At 35.6% G+C, this 27,455-nt stretch overlaps 1 protein-coding gene across 1 annotated transcript in view; it reads left to right on the top strand.

Annotated features, from left to right (window-relative positions):
* Positions 1 to 4,306, top strand: part of LOC132109154 (arf-GAP with Rho-GAP domain, ANK repeat and PH domain-containing protein 2-like) — a 97,722-nt gene extending 93,416 nt beyond the window's left edge. Inside the window, exons 32-33 of the mRNA XM_059515294.1 lie at positions 1,137 to 1,259; positions 2,410 to 4,306. Coding sequence (XP_059371277.1) covers positions 1,137 to 1,259; positions 2,410 to 2,730 — 444 coding nt within the window. The 3' untranslated portion in view covers positions 2,731 to 4,306. The remainder of the gene's footprint in view (positions 1 to 1,136; positions 1,260 to 2,409) is intronic.
* The last annotated feature ends 23,149 nt before the right edge of the window (positions 4,307 to 27,455 follow it).

Raw genomic sequence — 27,455 nt, forward strand, 5'->3', positions numbered from 1 at the left:
ATAATATTGCAGTGCTTGAAAGGCAAGTACTGTAAAGATATTCCTCAAACATTATTATAAGGGAGTTTTACTAAATAATTTCAGCATTTAATGTGTGGTTTTTGTAAACTTGTAACTTTTATGAGATTGAAAATCTAGAATGCTTAGCATTTAAAAGGAAATTATGATTTTTAAATGTAATTTATTCCTGATGACAAAGCTGAATTTTTAGCAGTGTCACATGATATATTGATTTGGTACTCAATAAATATTTCTAATTATTTTTTGTTTAAAACTGAAAATAATTAGAAACCGCTAAATAATTATTTGGAAGCCATTATACTTTTTTGGAATTCTTTGAAGAATAGAAATTTGAAAATAATTATTTCAAATAAAAATCTTTTGTAACATTCTAAATGTCTTTAGTGTCACTTTTGATGAATGATTAATGTAACGACCTTAATAAAAGTTTACATTTCTTTAAAGGTGCTGTATGTAGGATTGACACCGGGTGGTTGAACTAGGTATTGCAGTCCAAATTCTAAATATTGGAGAGGGTTTTTTTCACACTGTCCATCCTCCTCAGATGCACACGCAGGTTGCCAGATTGATGACACCAACAGGAGCGCTGCGATTTCCACCGGGGAGCCGAAATACAGTTGGGTAAACTGTCAGTGGGCAGGTTTCACAAACCAAAAGAAAGACCGACATTCCGGCCCAGAATGCACATTTAAAGGGGAATAACTGACTGTAGCATTGTTTTTCAGATAAACACGTATGGCTTGTTTTTTAAATATCTGCAAACATGTTATAGTATGTTTATGCTTTAGTAGAGTCAAAAACTTACATACAGCACCTTTAAATAAAATCAACCCAAACTCAAACCAGTAGTGTAGGTATTATGACAAGTTTTTGCTGTCTTGCAAACATTGGTATTTCCTTTAGGTTTTCTTTAGTAATGTTCACCTGTAAAATATTTGATTGGCTAGAAATTGCCGTCTCTGTTCCTTGAAGCTCAAACAGTTAAGCATGGCTCTAGCATCAACAAGATCATGGGAATGATTTCTGCATAGACTGATCAAATAAACCTTCAATGCAATGGAAGTTGATTAAGATAAAAGCATCTTACAAAAGCTTCAATGTAAATGTGTTTGCAGCATGACAGTGACTTATGGCCTAGAGATCTAAAGCAGAGTGCTTCGTTACCTTATAACCTGAACAGAAGAAGAACATCCACTTGCAGCACCGCAAAGACCAGCACAGCCCAACACCAGAGAGAGGTCAGCACTAAACCTGCTTTACACTCACATAAATGTCACTAATACTCAACAAGCCTTTTTATTTAACGTTGCTTAAAGGCAGGGTAGGTAAAAAACTTTTTTTTCCAAATGTGTTTAAACTTTATTTATATATCAATACATAATTAAAATGTAAGTACTCTGAAAAAGAAAGTATAAAAATCGAGTGTCTGTAGACCTCTCATGACTGTTTTAAAGACAGCTCATTATTTCCATTCACTCCACCCCCTCCCTTCTGGGCTCCTTCCAAAGCCTCTACTACGGCTCGCTAAGTAATGTTATGTTAGCTATATTACGCAGCTACGTGTGCTAATGACACATGCTTCATGAAAAAATATGTATGATCAAAATACAAAAAGAAAGATTTACCTGTCCAGCAGAAATAAAGCCATCAAGGAGTCACTTTTCAGCCCCTTGAGTTCCCTCAGTTCTCGCCATCGCTGGAAAGCCACGCCGATTTTAACTCGCGTTTTATTTCTTTTGTTTATCCAAAGACTTTTTGTTCATTGCCTTTTCTTGTACTGTTACTGTCTTCCTTTTTTTGCCTGGTTTGCCTTCACTAACTGCATAGGCTGGTACTGTGAAATTTGCTTGCTGTTTCTCTGCCATTGTTTGCCTGTTGAATTCCTCAAATCAAACGTGCACGCGCAAGTGGGCAGGTCATGTGTGGCAAAAGGGTGGTTGCCATGGTTGCGAGAGAGTGACAGTCGCCTAAGCCAATCCTATGTTTCGTCCCGAAATGGAAATAATGAGCTGTGTTTAATACAGATTAAACGGTCTAGAGTCACTCGATTTTTATACTCTTTTTATCAGAGTACTTACATTTTAATTATGCATTGATATATATATAGAAAGTTTAAACAAATTTGGAAGAAAGTTGTTTATAAGTGTATTACCTACCCTGCCTTTAATGAATGTTTTTCTTCATTGAACACCTCTAAAGGCCAGTAGAGAGTGCAGTAGATCATCCCTGATCTCCATCTTTGTTGTCAGTTGAACCATATATATGTCCATCTTGTCCAGATAAAATCATCAAGCATCAAGTTTATTAACTGCATACAAAACTTTGAAAAAAAAAAGGATTTGAGTCATTTAGACATGACTATCCATGTACTTTCCCCCCGTCCTGCAGGCTAAAGGGAAGTCAGTCGTCAGTACAGGTTCAAATAGACAAAACCAAATGACCACAGATGAGGTCAACCAACAGGACCCGATGCAGAAATTGGCTAGCGGTGAAGGAACTCTGTGCGTCTCCGGGCTTGAAATGATGACTGATGAGACTCTTCAGTCTTCCCGTAGACCATCAATTCAACAAGACCCCAGCGCTCTCACCCTGCTTTCACAAAAGAAAACTGTGTTGCCCAGAAGAAGTGTGCAGTTGCCACAAAACCTCATTAGTGAACTAAATATTGTTCTCAACAAATCAGGACGCTCTCCGAAAGAAGGCAATTAAGAAAGACAGAGACAGAAAGACATGAGTCTTGTCTGTTGCACTTCCATTGTGCATGAGGAAAAGAAAGACCCACAAAGCACTGCTGCCTCCCATTAAAGTCAGACATACTGGAGAGTGGAGAATACATGGAGAGTTAGTACACTCTCAAGAAAAATGGTTCTCCGGCCAGAACCCTTTTTATATGGCTCCTTAAAGAACTATGCTTTGAAACAACTATATGACCTTAATGTTGTTAGAAATAACCCTTTTTAATGATGGTTTATATTAGTTAATATTAGTATATTTACATAATATCAGTATTATTAATTTAATTTTTACATAATTATTTAAACTTTTTTGTTGTTGTTGTTGTTGTTTTTACACATTTATGAACCTGGTCTTATAATATCTTAAAGCCTCTATTAGTGTTTTACATTAAAACAACAACAGCATGTTATGTGAGTAATTCCAAAATTCTAACAATATGGATTATAAATGCAATCTCTCTATTAATTACTTGGTGGAGAAGAGGAGAGAATTTCATCAACTTATTTTATGTGACCAAAAAACAAATAAAAGAGAAAAGCACGTTACTAGAATATGAACTAGTTACGATTTTAAAGTTAAATTTTTATTCAAATTTACAAGTGAAATCATTTACTTGTTGAATGTAGATCACGGTTGTCAAACTCAGTTCCTGGAGGGCCAGAGCCCTGCAGAGTTTAGATTCAACCCTAATTAAACAAGCTTGATCCAGTTAATCAAGTCCTTCAGGCTTATTCCAAAACTACATGGTATGTGTGTTTGGGAAGGATTGGAACAAAACTCTGCAGGGCTCCAGCCCTCCAGGAATTGAGTTTGACACCACTGGTGTAGACTAGACAGTCTGTTTAGATGAAATCTTGAACTCCAGAAAGTAAATAATGAGGTGACTTTGACAGTTTCAGATTTGAAAAACAAAAAGGTGGGAATAAAGAACCTTAAACTCTATAACAAAGAACTATTTCAGCATAAAATGGTTCTTCAGGATTAAATAGAACCATAAATAGAACTATTACCTACGTTTAAAGAACCTTAAAAGAACCATCTTTTTTTTACAGTATAGATAAATGTTTAGGCTGAGGTACACTGGTGGTCAAACATGGATGTAAATAAGTTTTTTGTGCACACCTACAACTTTTTGCCATTGGTTTCATTAAGCCATTATCCTTTAATTTAGAATAATATAATTCAGTGTAATTGAACATTATTGATTGTTTTAGGCTTGCTAACATGCATTTCCCCTCTTTATTCTCACATCTGTTTTTATTCTAGATGAGGCTGAAAAAGACACTACTAGACAGTGATGTTCCAATATCATCTTAAAACTTCATATTTTGAAACTGGTTGTTCTGAGATGAGTGGAATGGGTACAGTTTGCACAAAGGTTCAGTTTATTTGGATTAGTTGGCATGAAATGAAATGTTACCCTATTTTTTCAGTGCTTACTGTTGATCTTATTGTGATCGATTCATCCATGTTCAAGGTTTTTTTTTTGCGTGTGTTTTTTGACCATATACTTTTAAATTAAAATATAATAAATTAATCTTCCAGTGAAGCAACTGTTGCCTATACATTCATAGTTGGATTTAAATCACAATATGAAAGACAGGATCTAGCACTACTTCTGTTACATCATAACATTTATCTATTAGGTAACATGAACAGTGACCAGTACTTTTACTGTATTTGCTACTCTACTGTAGGTTATTGTTGGTTTTCTACATATCTTAACACATTTGTAACATTTCAAGCTACTTTCACTAACATGAATGTATTATTAACAAACATGATAAAACTATAAAACAGTTGTTTGTTTATAACTCAACACTAAAAGGCAGTAAAAATGTTAACTAATTAACATAATTGGCTAATGTTAACAAATTGAACCTTATTGTAAAGTAATCTTACAAGAAGAAATGTTAGTTCAGTTAAACTCATTTTGTTTCTATTTTGATCGTTTTAATAGTAATGTGCTTCAAGATCTACCAAGCATCCTTTTGACTTAAAGAATTCGTATCCTTTTATAGTTGGGTACAAAAATAGCCCTGCTGTTTTCCCTCATTCACATTCCTCTTTTTTCATGCCAGCAGAGGTCAAAGACATGACTAGACAATGGTGCTCCAAATGCATTGATCTGTTTAGAACTTATAAAACTTATCATGTAATGAAAGTGGTTGTTCAGAAGTGAGCTGAATTAGTCATTACAGTCCTAATGGTCTACCACGTGTTTTTTTTCAAGAGGATCTTTTGCCTATTTATAGTTGGATACAAAACTTACCCACCATTCCAGACTCTCCAGTTGTTGAATAATGCATGATAGAATGAGTACGAGTATACACATTGAATATTGCCACCCAGTTTGATATTAAATATTTATAGTGGAAACTTCACGTAGATTATGAATCACGTAACAGCCATCTGCATCTCATGGTTATTTTTAAAATGGTAATCATGCACTCTGTCATCAAAACATGTAACATACTAAAGTGTGTGTGACATGTCAGTAAAGTTAAACGTTTCATATAGTACACTACTATTCAAAAGTCTGTGGTTGGTAAGATTATTTCATTTTTAAATAAGTCTTCTATGCTCAACAATGCTGCATATATTTGATAAAAAAAGTTATTGTAATTTATTAACTAAAACTAAAACACAAAAACATTGTTATTTAAAATTAAATAAATGTTAAATAAAATGAAATTCTTATTTTATTTTAGCTCATTTACAAGGCAACATTTCTAATTTGGATAAAGCTTAATGAACTGAAATAACTAAAACTAATATAAAAATTATTAAAATCTATAAAGAAAAAGTATTACCAGAAAAAGTAATAAAAATGACATAAAACATGACCAAATGATTAAAACTTTAACTAAAATTAGCATGAACAAATTTAAAAATAATAGCATTTATTTTAAATAAAAATATTTTGTAACATTATAAAAGCCTAATCTGGAACTTTTGATCAATTTAATGCATTTTTGCTACGTAAATACAAGTTAAACTAAATAAATCCTAGCCCAAACTTTGGAACAGTAGTATACTGTATATCCACTGTATACTGTATATGTTGTGTCTGCTTAATTGCAGTCACTTTACAAGTGCTCTCTCAACTCCTCCACATCTGTGTAAATATACAGGAGAATTAGCAGAGTTTTATGGTCTCCTTGTTAAAGTACTGTATGCTGCTGCCATTTTTATTTGGGAGTGTTTCTGTTACCCTTAAAGTGTTAATCAGGTTCTATTCCTTGTGTTTTATTGTTTTCGTCTCATTTACTGTCTGTAATCAGGTTTAAGCGACACACCTCCACCGTCTCCCTCATTGAAGTTTTTATGCTTGAATGAATTAGCGTGTTTAGAAATGACGACTGTCAGATGCTGACAGCTTGAGCATCACCACATGTTATGGTTTTGATTGAAACGTGTCGCTTCTGTGCTCCTGTCACTCAAAGTGCACATGTGTGTTTGTTCTCACCTGTTTTCGCATCCCACCTAAGCGTTACTGCTACGAGCATGCTGGTGCTTTTTTCTCATCTGAAGGTCACCATATGGTAGGAGTGTTGGGAATGAAGGACCTCAAATAATGGAAAACATTATGGGTGACTTTGACTTACAAAGGAAGGTCGCTGTGTAGTGGTGAAATCCAGGCGTGTTGAATCAATTAGTTGGGCTGCATCTGTTACCTGGCAGTTAATTTGGCTACTGCTTTCTGAAAGTTTTATTAAAGGTTTTGTTTTGCTTGCATTTTAATGGAGCACATTAACAGCCCTATAGCAAATGCCTTCACATTCATCCGACTAAGTTTGGACCAACCAAACAACAATAAGAGTCACGCCAGGCAAAAGCTCGCAAATAAACCCCCAAATCCATTTAAAAAAATATATTAAGCTAATATGACACAAACATTTGCTCATAAAAGATGTAGCATGTCCCTATAGTCTGTTATTTCTATCAGGCTTTTGTTTTATCAGCACAAAGTCTGTTCTGTTAAGACTGAAAAGCAAGCATCGCTGAAGACTTTCAGCACCGAGCTTTCAGATTTCATCATTAATGCATAACCTTCCCCTCATGCTATTAGTCAGTAAACACTGAGCAGTCCAGAGAGATTACAACAGTCAATATAGCAAGTTAGGTTTTTAATTTGCGCAACAAAATAGGAAAGGTGGGACAGTGAGGCACACCGCAGGCACATAGTGGCTCATGTAGGACAATTAATGTTAAACTATTCAAAATGATGGACTTAGAGCTTAATTAAATATATGGTAGTGTGCGTTTCGTAGTAAAAATGTTAAATAACCAGTAAGGCGTTTGTGTTTCTGCAGATCACTATGTTGACACAAATGTTTCTGGAGCACTAAATTTGCATATGATGATGCGACACTGAAGTAATGGCTGATGACAGTCAGCTTTGCCATTTCAGGAATCATTTATGTTTTGAGACATATTTAAACAGAAAACAGTTTTATATTGCAATATTATTTCACAGTATTACTGTTTTAACTGTATTATGATGAGCCTTAGGGAGACTTAAGGGCTTTCAAAGACATTTTTAACAATCTCAAAATTTTTGTGTACAGTACATCCCAGTTCTGACTTCTTTCCTTATAAAGTTTCTTATTTCAAAGTTTATCTTACAATTACAGGCTTCCATAGAATTGATATACATGACAAGCACAGGTTAGATTTATTCTTCATGTCTGTGAATGTAGGCCCTAACTTTTTCCAGATTTTTCAACAGTGCGCTTATGAGTCTGCAGTCGATCCACTTAAGCACGTACACTCCGATGAAATCAAACTGAGATTGCTGTGCCCACAGCATAAACAAAGACAGATCTTCATGTGGATATTGGCCACTCCAATTGGACACAAAGCCATATTGCTGCCTGCTAGCTAACAGAAGATGGGGCAAAATTACCATGAGGACTGGAAAAGCAGAAGAGCTCTGTAGACAATGTTTTTAGCGATACGGACTGCCAGCCAAACAAAAGACCGCACTCTTATCTGAAAATTATGAAAATTGTATTCATCACACCCTGCTTGTTTGTGCACTTCGATTACAGAGCATTGCGGCAATTTACCGTATTATTCACACTTGGGTGCGTCGACTGCATGTGTTCTCCAGCGCCTTCCACAGGCCTCAGAGGTTAAACACCCATTGTTACATTAAACACTACGCCTAATCAAGAGAGTCAGAGCATAATGAAAGCCAGAAAATATGTGTACTACTAACAGATAATAAACCGATATTCCCTCTAAGTCATTCATGGATGAGATGAGATTTGGGGGGTTATGAATCATTACAAGGCTTATCATATCAAAATTAATAACACTAATGGTATTGCACCAGTTGTTCAGTTGGCACAGGAGCTCAGATTTTGGATCATAATGTTCATCGCCACAATCCATCCCATCCCATTATGCCTTTTTTATGATGTAAATAAAGCAACTCTCGTTGGACAGCAACATCTCTGATTGGCTACAAAACTACAATGATGGCTAATTAGCAGCTGAAATACGATGAAGGGCTGATGGGAGATAATATCAGCACCCACATGCTGAAAACCCTCGAAAAAGCAGATGCCTTCAACACTACAAGTAAAAAAAATCAGAGAGAAAAAGAGGTAATCAAAAACGAGGCTTATTTAGAGATAAAAAATAATTGTATCATAAAACGGGGAAAGTGTTTAAATTAGCGCATGTATAATTTATACATTTTAACATCGAAACATAAATATTGTCCAAAATATATAGGTTTAATCTACAAAAACTAATGCATGTGCATGCACATCTGACTAGATAACTTTGCTGTTCAGTTATTAGTGATATTGTAGCATGCATCACTGAGGGTTGGGTAACTACGGTAATGGTAAATGATTATCATGCTAGTCTCTGACATCAATTTGTTACTGACTGCATCACCGATGCCCTGTACTTGCATTTCAATAACACGCTTTGGCTGCGTTCGTTCTGTCATATTTATGCTGCCAGTGCTACATCCAGCACAAGCCAGACTAATAATTTAACCTAACTGGTCAGAGCATTTATCATCTCTTTATTCCTTCATGCACACACTCACTCTCTCTCTCTCTCTCTCTCAGTCTCACTCCCTGTCCACCCAGTTCCACTCAAGACTGAGTCACAGTAGGTTTTTTTTTTTTTTGGTCAGTCATGATTCAAAACAACTCGGAGACATTGCTATTTTTAAGATACATTTTATTTCAGGTCGCAGCAACCAAAACCTGTTTGTTCATCGAAATCCCAAAGCTGCTTTTGGCTGGCAACTTAAACATCCCCATTTTATGAAGAAAAAAAATAAATACATAATTCATCGTAGCTGTTGACTAGATGGTGAAATACTGGAAGATGGTGAAAAATTGATGGTGTGGTCCGGTCATGAGGGTGTCTGGTGATATCTTTAAAGTCCTATGATTTCTGCCTGATTGCTATGTCTTCATTTCCTGTATGGACATGACATTCATGTCCACTAGAATAAGCTCTTAATAATAAATGAACAGAGGAAACCAACCCAGTATGGGTCAACACACTATTAGTCTACATTACAAATGTCAGAGATGCGAAAACATGACATTAGTTGTGATGGCAAAAAGGAAAAACAGTTCCAGAAGAAGTATTTTTTGGTAAACTATTCCTTTACAGATTAAATATGTTTCAATTGAAGAAGGCAGATGAAAACATAAAAAAAAAATAAACACCTGAAAAAGGAGTCAGGAAAGATACACAGAAAAGAAAAAGAGCAAGACTTAGAAACCAGCAAGTGCTGCCATCATGAAACCTCGCTCTCCAAGGCCAAGACAAATATCCACAGCCATTTATCTGCTGCATTTATCAGACCTGCCTCTTGCATTTTATCCTAATGAAGGATTCTGTTTACACATGGCTGCCCATGTCAGTCCAGACCTCACCACAGCTCTCGTTTCGTCAGACAGTAACTACTTCGAATAAATGAAACAAGACGAAAGCTGAAGCAAAAAGATACCCGCTACTGAAAGAGATGTGGTACAACCATTTCTCATATCTGGAAGGGCTTGAGAAAGGAAGGCATTGTGAGAATGCCTCTGTAATTTGTCACATCAGCTTTAAGTCTGCAGGTTTCGTGGAGCTGAAAAATGGAGAGCGGTCCACACCACAAAGAGCAATCAACCAGGCTTTGTCCTCTATGTTGTCATGCTCTTCCTAATTGTTTGGTGAAAGAGTGTGTCATGTATCGGTCGGTGCAGACACACACTTCATCTCATTTCACTCCCTAATGATCTCATGAGAATACGTGTGTATTTTTACGTTAAATGTGGTTCTACCACACGTACATTTACTTACGTTTTCATGCACATAAAAACGTACAACTTAGACGTATTTATAGCAGTAAAACGTACAAATACTTACGTGTTAGCAGCTAAAAAAACGTAAATAATCTAACGTAAAGTGTGATTTTATATGAATTCCCATGTATTAATATTAAAATCGTGGCTTGAATGATTTAAATCTGTTGTATTTAATTGTCATAGCAATAAATGTTTTTATTGAATTTATTGAAAGCAGTTTACTCATCTACTTAATAGGAAATAACATTTATGTGCATGCTGCAAACCATAGATACACAAAAGCACAGCATACAATTACAAATCACATCCATTTTATTTGTTTGCTGTACTCCATATCTTTAGAATCCAGATGTTTGCAAGGAACATATCCATATCAATCGATCTTCATCTTCATTCTCAGCAACAGCGTCCGTCAAAGTCAAAGCCCGCGCTCGTTATGATTCGAATTTGAAAATAGCGCCAGTGCGCCACAGGAACGTTACGACATGGTTTACGGCACTAATATCGAACTCTCATTGGTTCTCACATAATTCGTCACAGATTGCGACATGTCGTGTTTCAGTTGATAGACATTTGAAATCAGTACTGCTACTGCGCCAGTGCGCATTCACGGAGAGAAGACAGATTCATAATTTCACGGATTAATAAATTAAATTCTGCTCTGTACCCTATAAAAACTATTACCTCCAGAGAGGACTGCGACTGGAACTCATTATAATTTGAACTACTTTTGGTACCACTTTTGATATTTTTTCACAAAAAATAAATGATTAACATTATGTTTGTTTGTCTGTTATTTGTTTATTTATAGCATTAACGTTATGTAGTTTTAAGAAATGGTTATGGGTAGGTTTAGGGGTAGGTGTAAGATTAATGTTAGTGGTTCAAAATAACGTTTTAATGTTATATTTTTACTAAAATTGTGTTTTATTATGTTTTATTCTTTTAACATTCTGTATAAAATGGGTAGGTTCGGGTGAGGTATAGGGATCTTACATTTATCAAAAAAAAAATTATAAAAAGGGAATATATACATAAATATTAAAAAAATTAATCCGATACGCATTGAAAAGCAGCTTCATGAGCAAATTTGTATGGATAACTGACTGGTCAGAGAACACGTTCTATCTGTACGTATTTGACGTTGTTTTTACGTAAATTTTGATACGTATCGAAGCTGTAATTACGTCCAGATAATACGTAAATGACACTGTAAATACGTAAAGGCACATACGTATTGGAGTTTTAATTTACGTCTAAATATGTACGTTTTGATTGTGAGATCAGGCTGTAATTCCCTATAACATGATGCAATATATTTTGAAGAAAAATTCTACTAAGGGTCTTTAAGGAATAAACATTGGGACATTGATGGCTTAATGACCTGTGACATGATTACAAGGTCATACATTAAGACAGCTGGTATTTATCAACAAAATAACTTTAACACTCCATGTATAATGTCCTTCTGTTTTTATTTTTTTTATTTTTTTTATTTATCATGCATCTTTGTTGTTAAAAACCATTATGGAAATCAGTCCATTTTGGACTAAATAACAAAACTCTGCAGGACAGTGGCCCTCCAGAAACAGGTTTGGACACCCTTGGTATATACTGAAATATTTCATTTCGTCTTAATTTTCATATTACATGCTTTTTACATGCTTTTCTCCTTAGCTAGAGACTCTGGATATCTCGCATTTGTCTCCTTTTTATATAGCAATATTTATTTATTTTTTTCAGTGGGTTAGGTTTTTTGTTTTATTCAGCTGTATTTACTCAGTGCAACTTACTGTATAACTTATAACCATTTTTGAACCTAAACATGCAGTCACGACTTGAAGATTCTGAGGCAGATGAGACTAAGACTGAATTACTTGGCCTCAACACCAAACAATATGTCTGGCAGAAATCCAATACAACTTACCATCCAAATAACAGCGGAAGTTCTATTTATAGCAAATGTAAAAGCCCTTTCACACAAAAAAGTGTAATAAATAAACTTCAGGCTGGAAAAGTTAATTCATGTCTGTACAGTACACCAGAACACAGGACAGGTAGGTTCAACACTCTTCATGAAAAAAAAAAAAAAAATGAAGCACAATTGTTAGTTTATCTTAAGTCATTTTTGCTTATTAGCATGGTTGAACTGGGTCAAGGTCAGCAGCAAAGACATTAGTTAATAAAATGGGATTAGATACATTTGTCTTAACATAGGCCTATTTAATTATTCCAGGTTTGTGTCATGACTTCTGAGTTTGCATTTTACCGTTCTAGATCATTTTGATGAATACTAAATCTGTTTTTTTTTTTTTTGTAAGTGGGTTGAATTAATGCACATTAACAGTTTAGAACTACATCATGTTCACACAGTGCACACAACACCTTTGTACTTCCGATTTCTCCAAATAGGGACAGGAGACTTGTCAGTCAATAAATGGGAAAACTTTGGCTTTACTTTTTTGAAAAAGTAACTCAGATATTTTCTTGTAAATTAAAAAGTAATGAGTTACTTTACTAGTTACTTGAAAAAAGTAATCTGATTACCTAACTCGAGTTACTTAAAATGCGTTACCCCGAACACTGCTGGTAATATTCTGTTATGGGGCTGTTTCTCTGCAGCAGGGACTGGAGCAATTGTTAGGATAGAAGGAAAAATGGATAGGTCAAAATACTGTCAAATTTTTGTGGAAAATCTGTGCCCTCTGCCAGAAAGATGTCAATGGGAAGAAGTTTTACCTTCCAACATGACAATGACCCAAAGCACACAGCAAAACTGAGCACACAGTGGTTGAAGGAGAAAAGGGTGAGTGTCCTTGAATGGCCTAGTAAGAGCCCAGAATTAAACCCCACTGAAAATCTGTAGAATGACTTGAAGACTGCAGTCCACAAACGCTCACTATCAAATTGAACCAAACTTGAGCAGATCTGCAAAGAGTGGGCAAATATCTCAAAGTTTACCAACAGTGGTCTGAGGAGAGACAAAAAAGAAACCACTGAGGGCAAAGAAGGTTATCCATCTGGTCCAAGCCAACTGTGGCACAAAATTTAAATGATGGTTATGGCAGTGCATCATACTCCACTGCATATGGGACTGTGTAGTGAAGTGATGTGTGGTTTCCCATACTTTGAATTTGTACTTCACATTTAACCCATCCAAGTGCGCATGTACACAGCAATGAATAGTGAACAAACACACAAACAAGCACAGCCTCTTTCAGCAGGATAATTCATCCAGTCACACTGCACACATGATTTGAGAAACATGTACAAGTAGAGTTCAAAATGTTTCCATGGTCAGATCTCAGTCCAACTGGAGATCTGTGGGATGTGCTGGACCAAAAATTTTGATCCATGACTGCTCCACCTTGCAACCTACAGGGCTTGAAGGATCTTCTGCTAACTTTTTGCTGTTTTTGGCAGTACACAGAGGACAAAAAGCATATTAGGCAAACTTACATAAAATATGAAAATATTTAGTAAGTGAACATTTCAGTACAATGTAATTATTTTGACAATGAAACACTCATTGTACAATGCATTTACCATTAAACAAGGAAGTGAAAACGAGTTATTCTTGTCCGAAAAGAAAATATGATTACAATGATAAATTGGAGAGATTATGCAGAAAGCAGAGGTAAATGAGGATTAATTACTGAGATTATCTCACACTTGTGTGCAGAGCAACTCTGAGCTAATTTATTGCTGTCTAATTGCAATACAAAACCAATTTCTATATGCAGTAGGGGAAGAAGGGATGTTTGGAGGTTACAGATGAATAACATTGAACAGGGTGAGTTGGACGAATAGCAGGAAAAGAACAAATGCACAACATGCTTCTGTTTAAACCATTAAGCACAATGTTACTTCAGATACAAGGCTAAATTTGTAACAGTCTCAACCCGTATTTGTTTTTTGGTCAAAAAGCTACACAAAGGAAACAAGAGGATTCAATTGTGCCAAATTTTGTGTTCAAAATTACTGTACGAGTCCTCAATTGTATTGAACAATAAAATATAACAAAGAAACAAATACCATATTGGTGTAACCCAATATATTCTGCAAATCCAAAAGTTCAGTACATTAAACAAATAACAAATAAACCAAGTAAAACCCAACAAAATAAAGTGTTGCAACATTAAGATGATTGTTGGGTGGTATCAAATACCTGTGTTAATGAAACAATTTCTTAATCCTTGCAGCACAAATAAACACAAACATGAGAGATGGAGTATTAGTTTTTTTTTCTTAACCAAATAGTCCAGGAAGGAACAGGAGAAATAAATATATAATTCACAGCAAATAAGTCTTACTTCAGGGTAGTATATGAGCAACCAGTCCTAGAAATGTCCAAGCAGTCATTGAAAAGACAACAAATGAAAGATGAAATGAATCCCACATCTGGCACAATCCAGAACAGTCAATAATGCAGTAGGTAACCCTCCTTTTGTCCTTTTAAAGTTCCATCTGAGAGCTTCTCTGAAAACTTATAAACAATATGAATTACCATTTCATCAGAGGTACCTTACATTTGCATTTGAACATGAGATTACCATTTAAAATAAAATGAACTTGATTTCACGAATACAGCAGGATCTCTGGATTCAATCACCCATGGTGAAAAAACTCCATCACCTTTAGAGATCGTCCCCTTGGAATTATAAGGTTCTATCTGACATTTTTGTCAAAATTTATTTATTCCCATTTTATTTGCATTTTTTATGTTGTATACATTATGTGATTTTTATTTAAAAAACAATAAGGTTCTATCTACACAGTCGAATGGAATGCAAAAACTTTGAAGCTCAATATCTCAAAACTACTCAGAATGCAGATAGAACTTTATAATTCCAAGGGGGCGAGATGTTCGATTCTTGAATGACTTATTCTTTTGAGCCGATCCTCAGGATAAAAATGGTCAAGCCGGTCAAAGTCCCTTTAAAGGGGTCATATGATGCAATTTCATGTTTTCCTTTGTCTTTGGAGTGTTAAAAGCTGTTCATGGATACAGAAGATCTGTAAAATCACAAAGATTAAAGTCTCGAACCCTAAGAGAGATTCTTTATAAAAGTGAATGTTCAGCCACGCCTTCCTAAAATGCCTCGTTCAAACTCGCTCCCACATATCTACGTCACTTTGTGGGAATATTTGCATAACACCACACAAATGTATATGCCAATATTTATTCTTGCTATAGTATTCGGCATGTTCAAGATGCATTGACGCTGCGCAAATCGATTGGCATATGACATCAAAGGCCTGTTCAAAAATTCAAAAGCATAAAGAGTCGTCTCCTATCGCTTTCACAATTTTATGTCATATTGTGTTCCTGTGGCTCAAGTGGTAGAGCATTGCGTTAGCAGCGTAAGGTTGTGGGTTCGAGTCCCAGGGAACACATATTAGGTAAAAAATGTTAGCCTGAATGCACTGTAAGTCACTTTGGATAAAAGCGTCTACTAAATGCATAAATGTAATTTAATATGCCGATGCATCTCAGACAAGCCTATTGTTGCCGCCGCCATGTCGTTGAGACACGGTTTGTTTATTTGTGAAAGCCAAAGTACTTTGTTTGGTCTTCCAAAACAGGACACAAATAGAAATCAGTAGTTAAGTTTTATTTACAACACTGTTCCAGAACAGTACAACCCAAATATTTGTGTGTGCAGCGCATTTTACGGAGGAAAGTTTCCTGAACCTGGTAAGGGGTGTTACATTTCCATCACAGGCTTGAGGAATTCAGCCAATCACAACACACTAGATAGCTGGCCAACCAGAGCCCACTACGCTTTTCAGAATGATGAGGTTTGTAAAAATGGAGGCGCTTCAGAAAGGCCGGGCATAGAGGAGAAACAATAATGTACAGTATGTGGAAAATAATGTGTTTTTGAACCTAAAACCACGTAAACACTTTGCATTATACCAAATACACAAAATAATGTTCTTTTTTTAACAACGTCAAATGACCCCTTTAAGGCAATTCATGTCACTCGGTGGCCAACATTGAAATGCCTCTCGGCAAGCAAGTGCAGCTTCTATCTCTATAGTATACCAGTGATATTTTGTAGAGATACTGGCATTTTCAGTTTTTATCCAAAAGAGAAAAATGGCCAAAAATATGAGTTCAGCATGTAGGTTTCACTCACCCTCTGCCACAGTCACTGTGACGCTCCACTCAATATTCCGCTCAGTGAATGTTTCTTCCGCTCATGTACTGCTCATGCTCACTGGAAAAGCAAAGTCTGTTCAACACACCAACAGGAAATTTCTATGTAGTAATCTTGTTCCTGTTTGCAATAGCGCAACTGTGCTGTAACATAGTGTAGTACAGCTGTACTGGGCAACGCATGTAAAATGACGTTTCCCTCTCATTCACTGATGGTAAACATTTCAGTTAAATGAAATAAACAATTTTCTTGCCCTTATTTGTCCTTACTTTACTGACCTTCCACAAAAGTGCTTAGTTTGAAAGAGCGGCCTAATATTTCAGGTCGTTTTTTTAAGTGAGGATGCATGAACACTCTAATGGCTAATATTAGCCACAATCCATTGCGCTTTGACGAATGATTCAGTGAAGAACTACAAACATGAATAAAAAGCGTTAGAAAATCTACAAACATGGTAGATGTGCGTGACCGATGGTTAAGTAGAGATGTTTAGATAAAGACGTTTGAGTTACTCATAATCAACAATTAACCTGGTAAATAAATAAATAAATAAATATGTATTTATTTATTTATTTAATGTTATCTGTGTTACATTTCATCTGAAACAGCAATGTAAACTTTTGTATCCAACCGTTTGGTCATTAACTTTTGAATGCATCATATGCAGAATAAAATAGCAGGGTTCTCTGCATGAAGACCCGTGGCTCGCAGATCAACGTGCTACATCTTTATTTTTCAATATGGTAGGAAGTTGAAATGAAATGTGGAGGATATAAACTGTGACAAGATGATTGACAGGCCAGTTTACAGTGACAGAGTGGTCCATTTAAGACGCAATTGTATGACGTGATAGTATGTCCCAAAGCTTGCCTACTCTTCTACTTTTTCTTCAACAAAAAGTACATACTTTAAGGTCATAGTATATGTAGGCACATTGGGATGCAGCAAATGCTTCCCCCCTTACTTCCTCTATACTACAGGACTCTTTTTAAAAGTAATCTCTCTCTGGCTGAAATTTTATGAAAATTGTACCCTGTAAGAGGGTAACTGTTACAACTTTATCTCTCATTTTTCCTGTTTGTCAAGAATGAACCACATGCTTGTTTTTCATGGTCACAAAACAGATTTAATAAAAAGAAGCGTATAAATCCTAATGGTCTCACTACGATGCTAGTCACAGTTTATAATCTCCATGCACCACGTAGCATCTTTTGCTACATGCTCAAATAAGCAGACAGGCTTTCCATATTCACCACAATTATATTACATTAGATACAATTGCACATCCTGTCTGACTCTCTTTAATTCAGGGAAACGCTGTATGTAGCGTCGCGCTAACAGGAAATTGAGTTAGTACTGCAGTACTGATTTGTATTTACTCTAAAGCATCACTCCACAGACTCACTCAGACAGACTGCTTTTAGCTTCCTAATTCTTCAATATAAGGCAAAAAAGAATGACTGAGGATGTTAATGGAGAGATGTGTGGTAACATGCATGCATTTGAAAACAAGAGTCAGGTAGAAACGGTTATAAAGAAATGAATACTTGTTGCTGGAAAAAAAACAGATGTGGTAACATTGTATTTTTATTATTTTGTGTGCATTTGTCCACTTTAGATTAACTTGGCAGCTACATGTGAACTACCAGTCATTAGAGTATCCCTTATAAACAAAAATATATTGCAGTATATTGGAAAATATCATGTAATATATTAGGCATATATTCTTATATATATTTATTTTTTCCAATATATTGCAATATATTGAAAGCGGCAATCATTTATATATTTTGCAATATATTATATAATATATGTATCATCAATATATTAGTAAATGTATTCAAATATATAAAATATTAGAAAATAAAAAGGGAAAATAATATATTACAATATATCACAATATATTTTAAGAAATATATTGGTAAAGGGATTAGTAGGCTGTCTGGTTAATATCTGCTAACACTTTATTTTAATGGTGCCCCAGCAGACGTTCTTCTGACTATATGATGTTTTATTAACAAAGTTCGGCAGGAGCATGTTCAGATAATCAACCAATTACCACCAGATGGAAACGTTAAGATAATCAACTTGATGAGCATGACAGGAGGTACATATATATCTACAGCCGAATAACCGTTTTGATTTATCTGATTATATTTAAGTGTGATAAAGACATCTATAACAATCACTATATTTGCATCCACACCAACAGATTATAACATTTTGTTTGCTATAAGTGTGTGCCGCTATTTGGAGTTTTCATGGGGAAAGTATGTATATGAATGAGTTAAATCTTTTTAATGAATCTGTTTATCCAGTTCATATAATTTGGCCTGATTTGTTCACAAAATCTGATTCGTTTTTTTCTGTGAATTGACTCGATGGTCCATTTGCAGTAGTCAATAAGGGGAAGATTAACAGTGAAAAATGTTGTTTCTCACACAAAGGTATTGTATGGTTTGGAATGTAGCACATATGTTAAATTGACTACTTCATGGAGCTTTCATTGAGCTTTTGTTTCCGTTTTAAAGCCTGGAAGCTCCAGTCCACATTTTCTGTAATGTTGAAATGTAATTTTGGGCAAACTGTTCCTTAAAACAGATTTAAATGGATAGTTTAACCAGAAATAAAAATTCATCTGTCATCATTTATTCAACCTCAATCCAAACCTGTAAGATTTTATTCTTCTGTGGAACATAAAAAGATAATATTTGCTTTTTGTCCATACAGTGGAAGTCAATGACAACTATTTGTTTGCCAACATTTTTCAACATATATTTTGTGTTTAAAAGAGAAAAGGGGGAGAGGGGGGGTGTTAATGATCACACAGTTGATTGAGACAGTTATCAGCATCCAGGATCAGAGATGTGTCAGCAGAAGCTCAACTCCAGGACCGCAGGGCTGTTTCTGTATGGAATATGGGTGAAAACACATTTTAATGCACATTAATCTTTTCTCCATTGACATCCACTGTCTCACAAAGACCCACGTCACATCGAATTATGACACAAGACAGTGTTATTTTTTAGGCTTTTTTTTTTTTTTTTTTTACAGCAAGTGCACCAACTTTCTCCATCTCTAAAATTAAAACACACCCATTCTCTGTGGTATGTTTACCATCTCAACTCTCATTTGCCACAGGCTGTGATTACAAAAAAACGATCACACTTTCTCTCTCTGGCTTATTCTTTTCGGCTCCTTTCTTTTTAAAACATGGAGTTTTGTCACCTCTGCCATCCAGTCTTGTGTCAGTTTGCATCACCATATTGAGCTCTGTGCCAAGACATATATATATATATATATATATATATATATATATATATATATATATATATGTGTGTGTGTGTGTGTGTGTGTGTGTATAGTTTTCTACAGAGATATGTATTAATATTTAATTTGCCTTATTTATGTAACATTTTATTCCTAAATACATAGTGAAATTTTTTTAGGCTATTGAAAATATTTTCCAATTTATGGAGTGATAAAAAGAGAGACACACACTTCCTCTGGTAAAAAAAACAAAACAACTTTTACTCTAATATGTAAGCAACATGAAAAAAGAATTTGGCTTTATTAACCTGGCTTTATTCAAATGTCCACATGCAAATGAGTACATGTTTAATAAGACAATGCCTAATTTGCATATTTAAACATAATATTTTTTAGAAAACTTGTAATACAAAAAAAAAAAAAAAGTACAGTATTTGTACTGTGATTAATCATCTAGGCAACAGCCTTGTTTGAATGTGTGAAAGTGGTAGGGACGGAAACTATATATTTGGAAGCTGAAGAGAGACTGACCCAAATTTCTTTTGATGTGTTCACAGCTGTCACTTAAATACTTTCATCCTTCCTTTAATAAAGCAAAGTCTCCCTTCTTCTGTATCGCTCACTTTCACTGTCCTCTTACAGTCAACTATCATTTGCCTTTAACCCTTTAACTGTCACTACAAGAAATAATGTATTAAGGAGAAAAATATTTTTGAAATAGTGAGTTAAAATAACATATTCGGTCACACTTTATTTCATTCTGTCATTAATTACAGTTATAAGTACAGAGTAATATCATTTAACAACTTACTATAGGTTTTAGATAGGGTTTAGGTTTTGTGTTAGCTGATGGCATTTACTGTTATTACTATGAACAGCAATAACATACTGAATGACCTAAAGGATATGTGTGTTCATTCAAATACAGGTTTTCTTATGAACTTATTAGAGAAGAGTCCCTTTTTATGGGCAGAGACTTGAGTCTCTAAGAGTTGCTTTGCCACATTCCTGGGAGCCATAAACTAGTGTTATCAGATAGTGTGCCTTGGGTTGCTATGGAACCAGAGGCCTGTTTTGCCAGGGGAAGGCTCAATAGACCCTTTGGTTAGATGAAGGGGCATTATATTATTTGATAAATATTACAAATAGTTGTGTGTTTGATCAATCCAAATGCTACAACCAATTACTGACTTAGTTTTGTTACTAATGTCATTAGTATTAGTATATACATATAACAATGTTAAAATTTTTTGCCAGATTATTTGTTTTTCAATCCTATTTACTCTAAAATAAAGGAATTAACTGAATGAAAAAAAAAAGTTAATTGAACTAAATTTTCTTTTTTCAAAGGGACATACAGTCGTGGCCAAAAGTTTTGAGAATTATATAAATATTAGTTTTCAAAAAGTTTGCTGCTAAACTGCTTTTAGATCTTTGTTTCAGTTGTTTCTGTGATGTACTGAAATATAATTACAAGCACTTCATACGTTTCAAAGGCTTTTATCGACAATTACATGACATTTATGCAAAGAGTCAGTATTTGCATTGTTGGCCCTTCTTTTTCAGGACCTCTGCAATTCGACTGGGCATGCTCTCAATCAACTTCTGGGCCAAATCCTGACTGATAGCAACCCTTTCTTTCATAATCACTTCTTGGAGTTTGTCAGAATTAGTGGGTTTTTGTTTGTCCACCCGCTTCTTGAGGATTGACCACAAGTTCTCAATGGGATTAAGATCTGGGGAGTTTCCAGGCCATGGACCCAAAATTTCAACATTCTGGTCCCCGAGCCACTTAGTTATCACTTTTGCCTTATGACACGGTGCTCCATCGTGCTGGAAAATGCATTGTTCTTCACCAAACTGTTGTTGGATTGTTGTAAGAAGTTGCTGTTGGAGGGTGTTTTGGTACCATTCTTTATTCATGGCTGTGTTTTTGGGCAGAATTGTGAGTGAGCCCACTCCCTTGGATGAGAAGCAACCCCACACATGAATGGTGTCAGGATGCTTTACTGTTGGCATGACACAGGACTGATGGTAGCACTTATCTTTTCTTCTCCGGACAAGCCTTTTTCCAGATGCCCCAAACAATCGGAATGGGGCTTCATCTGAGAATATGACTTTGCCCCAGTCCTCAGCAGTCCATTCACTATGCTTTCTGCAAAAGATCAATCTGTCCTTGATGTTTTTTTTGGAGAGACGTGGCTTCTTTGCTGCCCTTCTTGACACCAGGCCATCTTCCAAAAGTCTTGGCCTCACTGTGCGTGCAGATGCGCTCACACCTGCCTGCTGCCATTCCTGAGCAAGCTCTGCACTGGTGGCACTCCGATCCCGCATCTGAATCCTCTTTAGGAGACGATCCTGGCGCTTGCTGGACTTTCTTGGACGCCCTGAAGCCTTCTTTACAAGAATTGAACCTCTTTCCTTGAAGTTCTTGATGATCCTATAAATTGTTGATTTAGGTGCAATCTTAGTAGCCACAATATCCTTGCCTGTGAAGCCATTTTATGCAACACAATGATGGCTGCACGCGTTTCTTTGCAGGTCACCATGGTTAACAATGGAAGAACAATGATTTCAAGCATCACCCTCCTTTAAACATGTCAAGTCTGCCATTCTAACCCAATCAGCCTGACGTAATGATCTCCAGCCTTGTGCTCGTCAACATTCTCACCTGAGTTAACAAGACGATTACTGAAATGATCTCAGCAGGTCCTGTAATGACAGCAATGAAATGCAGTGGAAAGGTTTTTTTGGGAATAAGTTAAGTTTTTTTTATGGCAAAGAAGGACTATGCAATTCATCTGATCACTCGTCATAACATTCTGGAGTATATGCAAATTGCTTTTATAAAAACTTAAGCAGCATCTTTTCCAATTTCCAATATTTATGTAATTCTCAAAACTTTTGGCCACGACTGTACATCTGACTGAATCATATGATCAGTGATAAATTCTTATTTACAGTGGCAGTATGCAGAAAAAAACATTGTTTATCACATTGTTTATAGCATCTGACATTTATCTCACATCTCCTTTAGTGGAAGGTAGACACGTTATTAATTTTATATATAGCATTAATGATTATAACTTTGTACATGCTCTGATTTCCTCAGCTGTGATTGTATTATGTACAAATTTCCTCTGAGCAGTTTTTTAATCATATATTTCTTCCTTTTTTCTTCTTTCCTTCCTTCCTTCCTTCTAATTAAAAACAATAAAAGAAAATAAAAGAAATAAAAGAAATCCATGCCTACAAAACATTCACCATTTGAATGTATTTTCAATTGAGGAAAGTTGCAGAGGCAGTCAGTGAGGCAGACGCATGGTGATTATTGAATAAGTCTCTTTATAAACACTTTTCTAGCCTTAATGGAGGCTTTTTAGTAGCTTCATTGCTGTGATCAATTTGGTCCCCGCAAACAGTCAGGCTGAATTTGTCAGCAGATGCTGGGCAGTTGGCCTGGTGTGATTGGAGGCCTACAGTATATTTCAAGGAAGATTTTGGAAGATGAGGCCAGTTATTGCATAATTAGACCAATAAATTTTAAGTGGCAGAAACTGTGAGCTTGCCCGAGGGGCTCTTCTACCCTTCACTCCTCTAATTTCCCTCCCCTCTGTTCTCACGTTTCTTCCAGAGAATTCCTTTCCTTTATTTGTTGTGCTTCGTTTTGTGCTGGCACATTTTCTCTCTGTGCAGCTGCCAAGTCTTTATGTCAGTATTTCATTCTGTTCTCTGGTTTGTGCGGGTAAACTTTTCTTATAGCCAGTAAGTGTGATGTGTGTATGTGCGGGTGTGTGTTCTTGTGGGAGAACAGTTTCTTTTTGAAGGCAAGGTGAACTCTACTGAATTTTAATATTTGGTCTTGCACCTTCCATCTCCACAGATCCAGCATTTTCCTGTGTGTGTTTATGTACAAAATCAAAGAGTATCTTATTTACACTGTTCTGTTGACTTTTTAAGTTGACCTTTATGCTAAAGAAATTGGGCAGGGAAAGCAAAGCATCCCATTAACGAGTGATTCTGTGTGCTCGGTCGATTTTAAAGTCCATTACGTTTATTAGCCTTCCAGCGCATCAAATCTAGACCTTTGTTCTAACCAGACTATCAAAGGCTAATTGCGATTTGGAAAAGAACTCATAGGTAACAAATTTACATTTAGGATGCTGTTTGTATGTATATATATATATATATATTTGGCATGTGTGATTTTCTTTGATTCATTCAAATAAATACGGGATTCCTTTAGTGAGTTCAGGGTTGGGCTGACATGGCGGCTGTTTTACTTTGCTGATTGTTCTCACAACAGCTAAAAGAAATAAGCTGTGTAAAGCCATTTTAAAGCACGCCTTCAGCAGCACAGACACAGAGTAATTGAATGAAGCTCTGTCCATGGTGCTGAAATTACAGTATTTGGGCATGAGACTTATAACGCAGACCTGGTCTTTTTATTATTTATTAATTAAATACATTTTATATTCAACAGACTTAAGGCATATTATTTTCTATGAACGACCTAATGCACACGTTTTCAGCTTTAAACAGAAAGTCCTAATAGAGCAAGGAAAAATCAAACTAACACTGAATGTATAAAATGTGTAACAACTCATCAGTGGGAGTGGGAAGTCGTGGCCTAGTGGTTAGCGAATTGGACTCACAATCGGAAGGAATTGTGGGTGGGGGGAGTGCATGTACAGTTCTCTCTCCACCCTCAGTACCATGACTTAGGTGCCCTTGAGCAAGGCATCGAACCCCCAACTGCTCCCCGGGCGCCGCAGCATAAATGGCTGCCCACTGCTCCGGGTGTGTGTTCACTGTGTGTGTGTGTGTTCACTGCTCTGTGTGTTTTGCACTTCGGATGGGTTAAATGCAGAGCACAAATTCTGAGTATGGGTCACCATACTTGGCTGAATGTCACATCACTTTCACTTTTTTTCACTTTCATTTAGCATAAAACTAATGGACCCACTTTATATTAAGTGGCCTTAACTACTATGCACTTACATTTTAATTAATAATTAGGACAATGTACTTATTGTGTACATACATGTTTTTACATTGTACTTATATTTAAAAAAAAACTACATGTAATTACATCTGTATTTAATTTCTGTAATTACATTTATAATTACACTGTTGACCCATACTTTACACCTTAACCCACCCTTAAACTTACCCATACCTCCAACCCTTTCCCTAACCTTACCCCATCCCACCTCAATAGCAGCAAAAGTGTTTTACAATACAATATGAACACAATAAGTACATTGTACTTTTTTTATGTAAGTACATAGTATATATATATATATATATAAAGTGGGACCAAACTAATAATATTTTTATTATTATATTATTTATATCCATTCATCAATCGAGACTTTTCAGTAGAGTTTTCAAATTGTAATTATGAAATGCCATCTTCTTTAAGAAATTGATGAGTGAATCAGTAAACTAACTATATATATTTTTTTTTACTTCATACTGTTTCTTCCAGCTAAAATACAGCTTTCTATATTGCTTCCTCCAAAGGAAAAGCATAAATCAAAACAGAAATATGCACAGATCAAGCAACGTTCATTAGCAAAAAGAATTAATTAATAAATAATAATTCTTTATAATAAATAATAAAAATAATTAATATACTGGAGTTGTGTGGATTGCTTTTGGTTTATTGTGATGATTTTTTCAAAAATCAAACACAATGCAAAATTAAAAGGTAAAATTCCTAATATTAACACAGAACAGTGTGACCTGTTTTTACATACTTAGAGTGTGGGCCCAGTCACACATATACTGTTCTCACACTGTCACTTTAAGCATCTCCACAGAAAGTATTCAAACTTGAACCACCCTCTAGACTTCTCCAAAATGACTCCAGAACACAAGAATTTCCAGAATATGTCTTCACATCTGTTTGTATAGACGTTGACAGAGTATCTCAGCATCATCTGGGATCATGTAGTGACCTGGCAGCATCTGTACTCGAGTTCAAATGAGCTGTGTAAGTCTGAGCCCTGTGAAACCTTCTGGAATGAGATGATGAGCCCATAGAAATGACGAGGAAGCCGAGCAGTGGTGAGCAGACAGGCAGGAAGATGCTGTGAATCAGAGACAGGAAACTCTTAATCTCAGAATCAGGTAATCTCAATAACGGATAACCGCCTGTGTTCAGGAATTCAATTCACTCTGGAAGCTGTGGTATAAACAAGTTGGGGAAGATCGGGCTGGCTATTCAGTTTCCTCTATAGCTTTCTCTTTTTCATGTTGGGATGAATTGATCTGTATGTGAAGATATAGGGTCTTCCTGTGGCACACAGAAATTTCAGCAGCAAGCAAGCAATGAGGAGAGAGTCTGTCTCAAGATGTGTTTAACGAGAGAAGGACTGCACAGTAGTTCTCCATTATTCTCTCTCTCTTAAGGGAGAGTTATTTAATCTTATGATGATTGTGGCTTTATTATGATCTAATTATTCAGTCTAATTTTAGCAATGAATGTGATGTCATGCTGTGACAAGGGATGACCAAAATGAATGAAATGTTGTCTGTTGCAGTACTCTCTTGCTATGACAAATGTATACTAATTTAATTTCTCTATCTACTTGTTGCTATTAGGGCAGGGTATCAATTCACATTTATCAAACTGAGTTGATTCCAATTCACAGGTCCCATCAGGACCCAAACTATTCACTAATAGTATTCAATAAAACAAAAACTGAAGTTTTCTATTTTTATATTTTTTATTAGCATAAATGTGAATCTGGTTTTTATAATACAATATATAGTATTATTAAAAATTAAAAACTTGAAATATATTTTTTTGATTTGCTAAAAAGAACCAGTTCATAAGATTTTTTTTTTGTGTGAATTGGAATTCACTGGATGTGCTTGTAGTCTGATTCCCTAAAAAGAAAATGTTAATAAGAGCCACTATTTTGTAGCACAGTATTACATGCGGACTGACTGCAAGGATTCCCTTTACTTTTTTATTCTTTATTATTCCCTTTTCACTCTAGCTCAAAATCAGAGTTCAGTTTCAACTGTATTTCTAGTGTATTAAATGTCTTTTAACACACTGAAAATCTGAAAACAATAAAGTCAAGTTTATCAGTAACTTGCATGTATAACTGTTTTGTTTCACTGGAAGAGATGGACTGAGCGATGATTGAGACAGGTGAGAGTGGTACAATAAGAGAGCGACGGGGGAGAGGAAAGGAGAAATTCAATAAGACGAAACAAAATCAATGGCTGGATGCTGAGGCTGCATTTCGAGGCTCCGGAGACGATCACATACACTCATGAATTCGCACTCTTTAAAAAAGATAGCTTTGAGAGTGAAACAGTAAAAAAGTGTTATGTATTCATATTCAAAACACAAACAAAAAGGAGCACCAACTTAAAACTAAAATCAATAATTCATTTCAGTAACAGCGTGTGCAAGAAAGAGAGTGAGCGGGAAGATGGAACTGCAAACAAATGTCATGCTTTTAAAGAAATGACAATGTTGACAGGCTGTTAAATGAGTAAATATTTCATGTGTTTTTAACCTTTAGGAATGTATGTGTGTGTGTGTAATCCATTTGAAGTGTTTTGCTCGTTTATATGAGGAGCAGTTCCATGTATTGCAGTTTTACAATTTTTACTGGTTTGTCTGGTATCTGAAAGGAGAGAAGAATACTGGCATTCTTACATTCTGCATGTTGAATACTTTGAGAAACCATAAACATTTCATAAACAACTCAGGGTGAACAGGTGCATTGGAAGTGGATGAAGAAAGTCTGAGATAGTGAGTGAGTGCAGTGCAGTGGAGGAAGGAATGTCTCTAAAAAGCATCTGAAGAGCTTGTCTTATGGGCTGCTATTCTCTTTGTCCTTCTGTTAAAGTCATGTCGCTCCAAAATGTATGAAACAGAAATGTTCCATACAATGAACATGAA

The sequence above is a fragment of the Carassius carassius genome, chromosome 2 (genome assembly GCF_963082965.1).
Source record: "Carassius carassius chromosome 2, fCarCar2.1, whole genome shotgun sequence".
Taxonomy (NCBI): domain Eukaryota; kingdom Metazoa; phylum Chordata; class Actinopteri; order Cypriniformes; family Cyprinidae; genus Carassius; species Carassius carassius.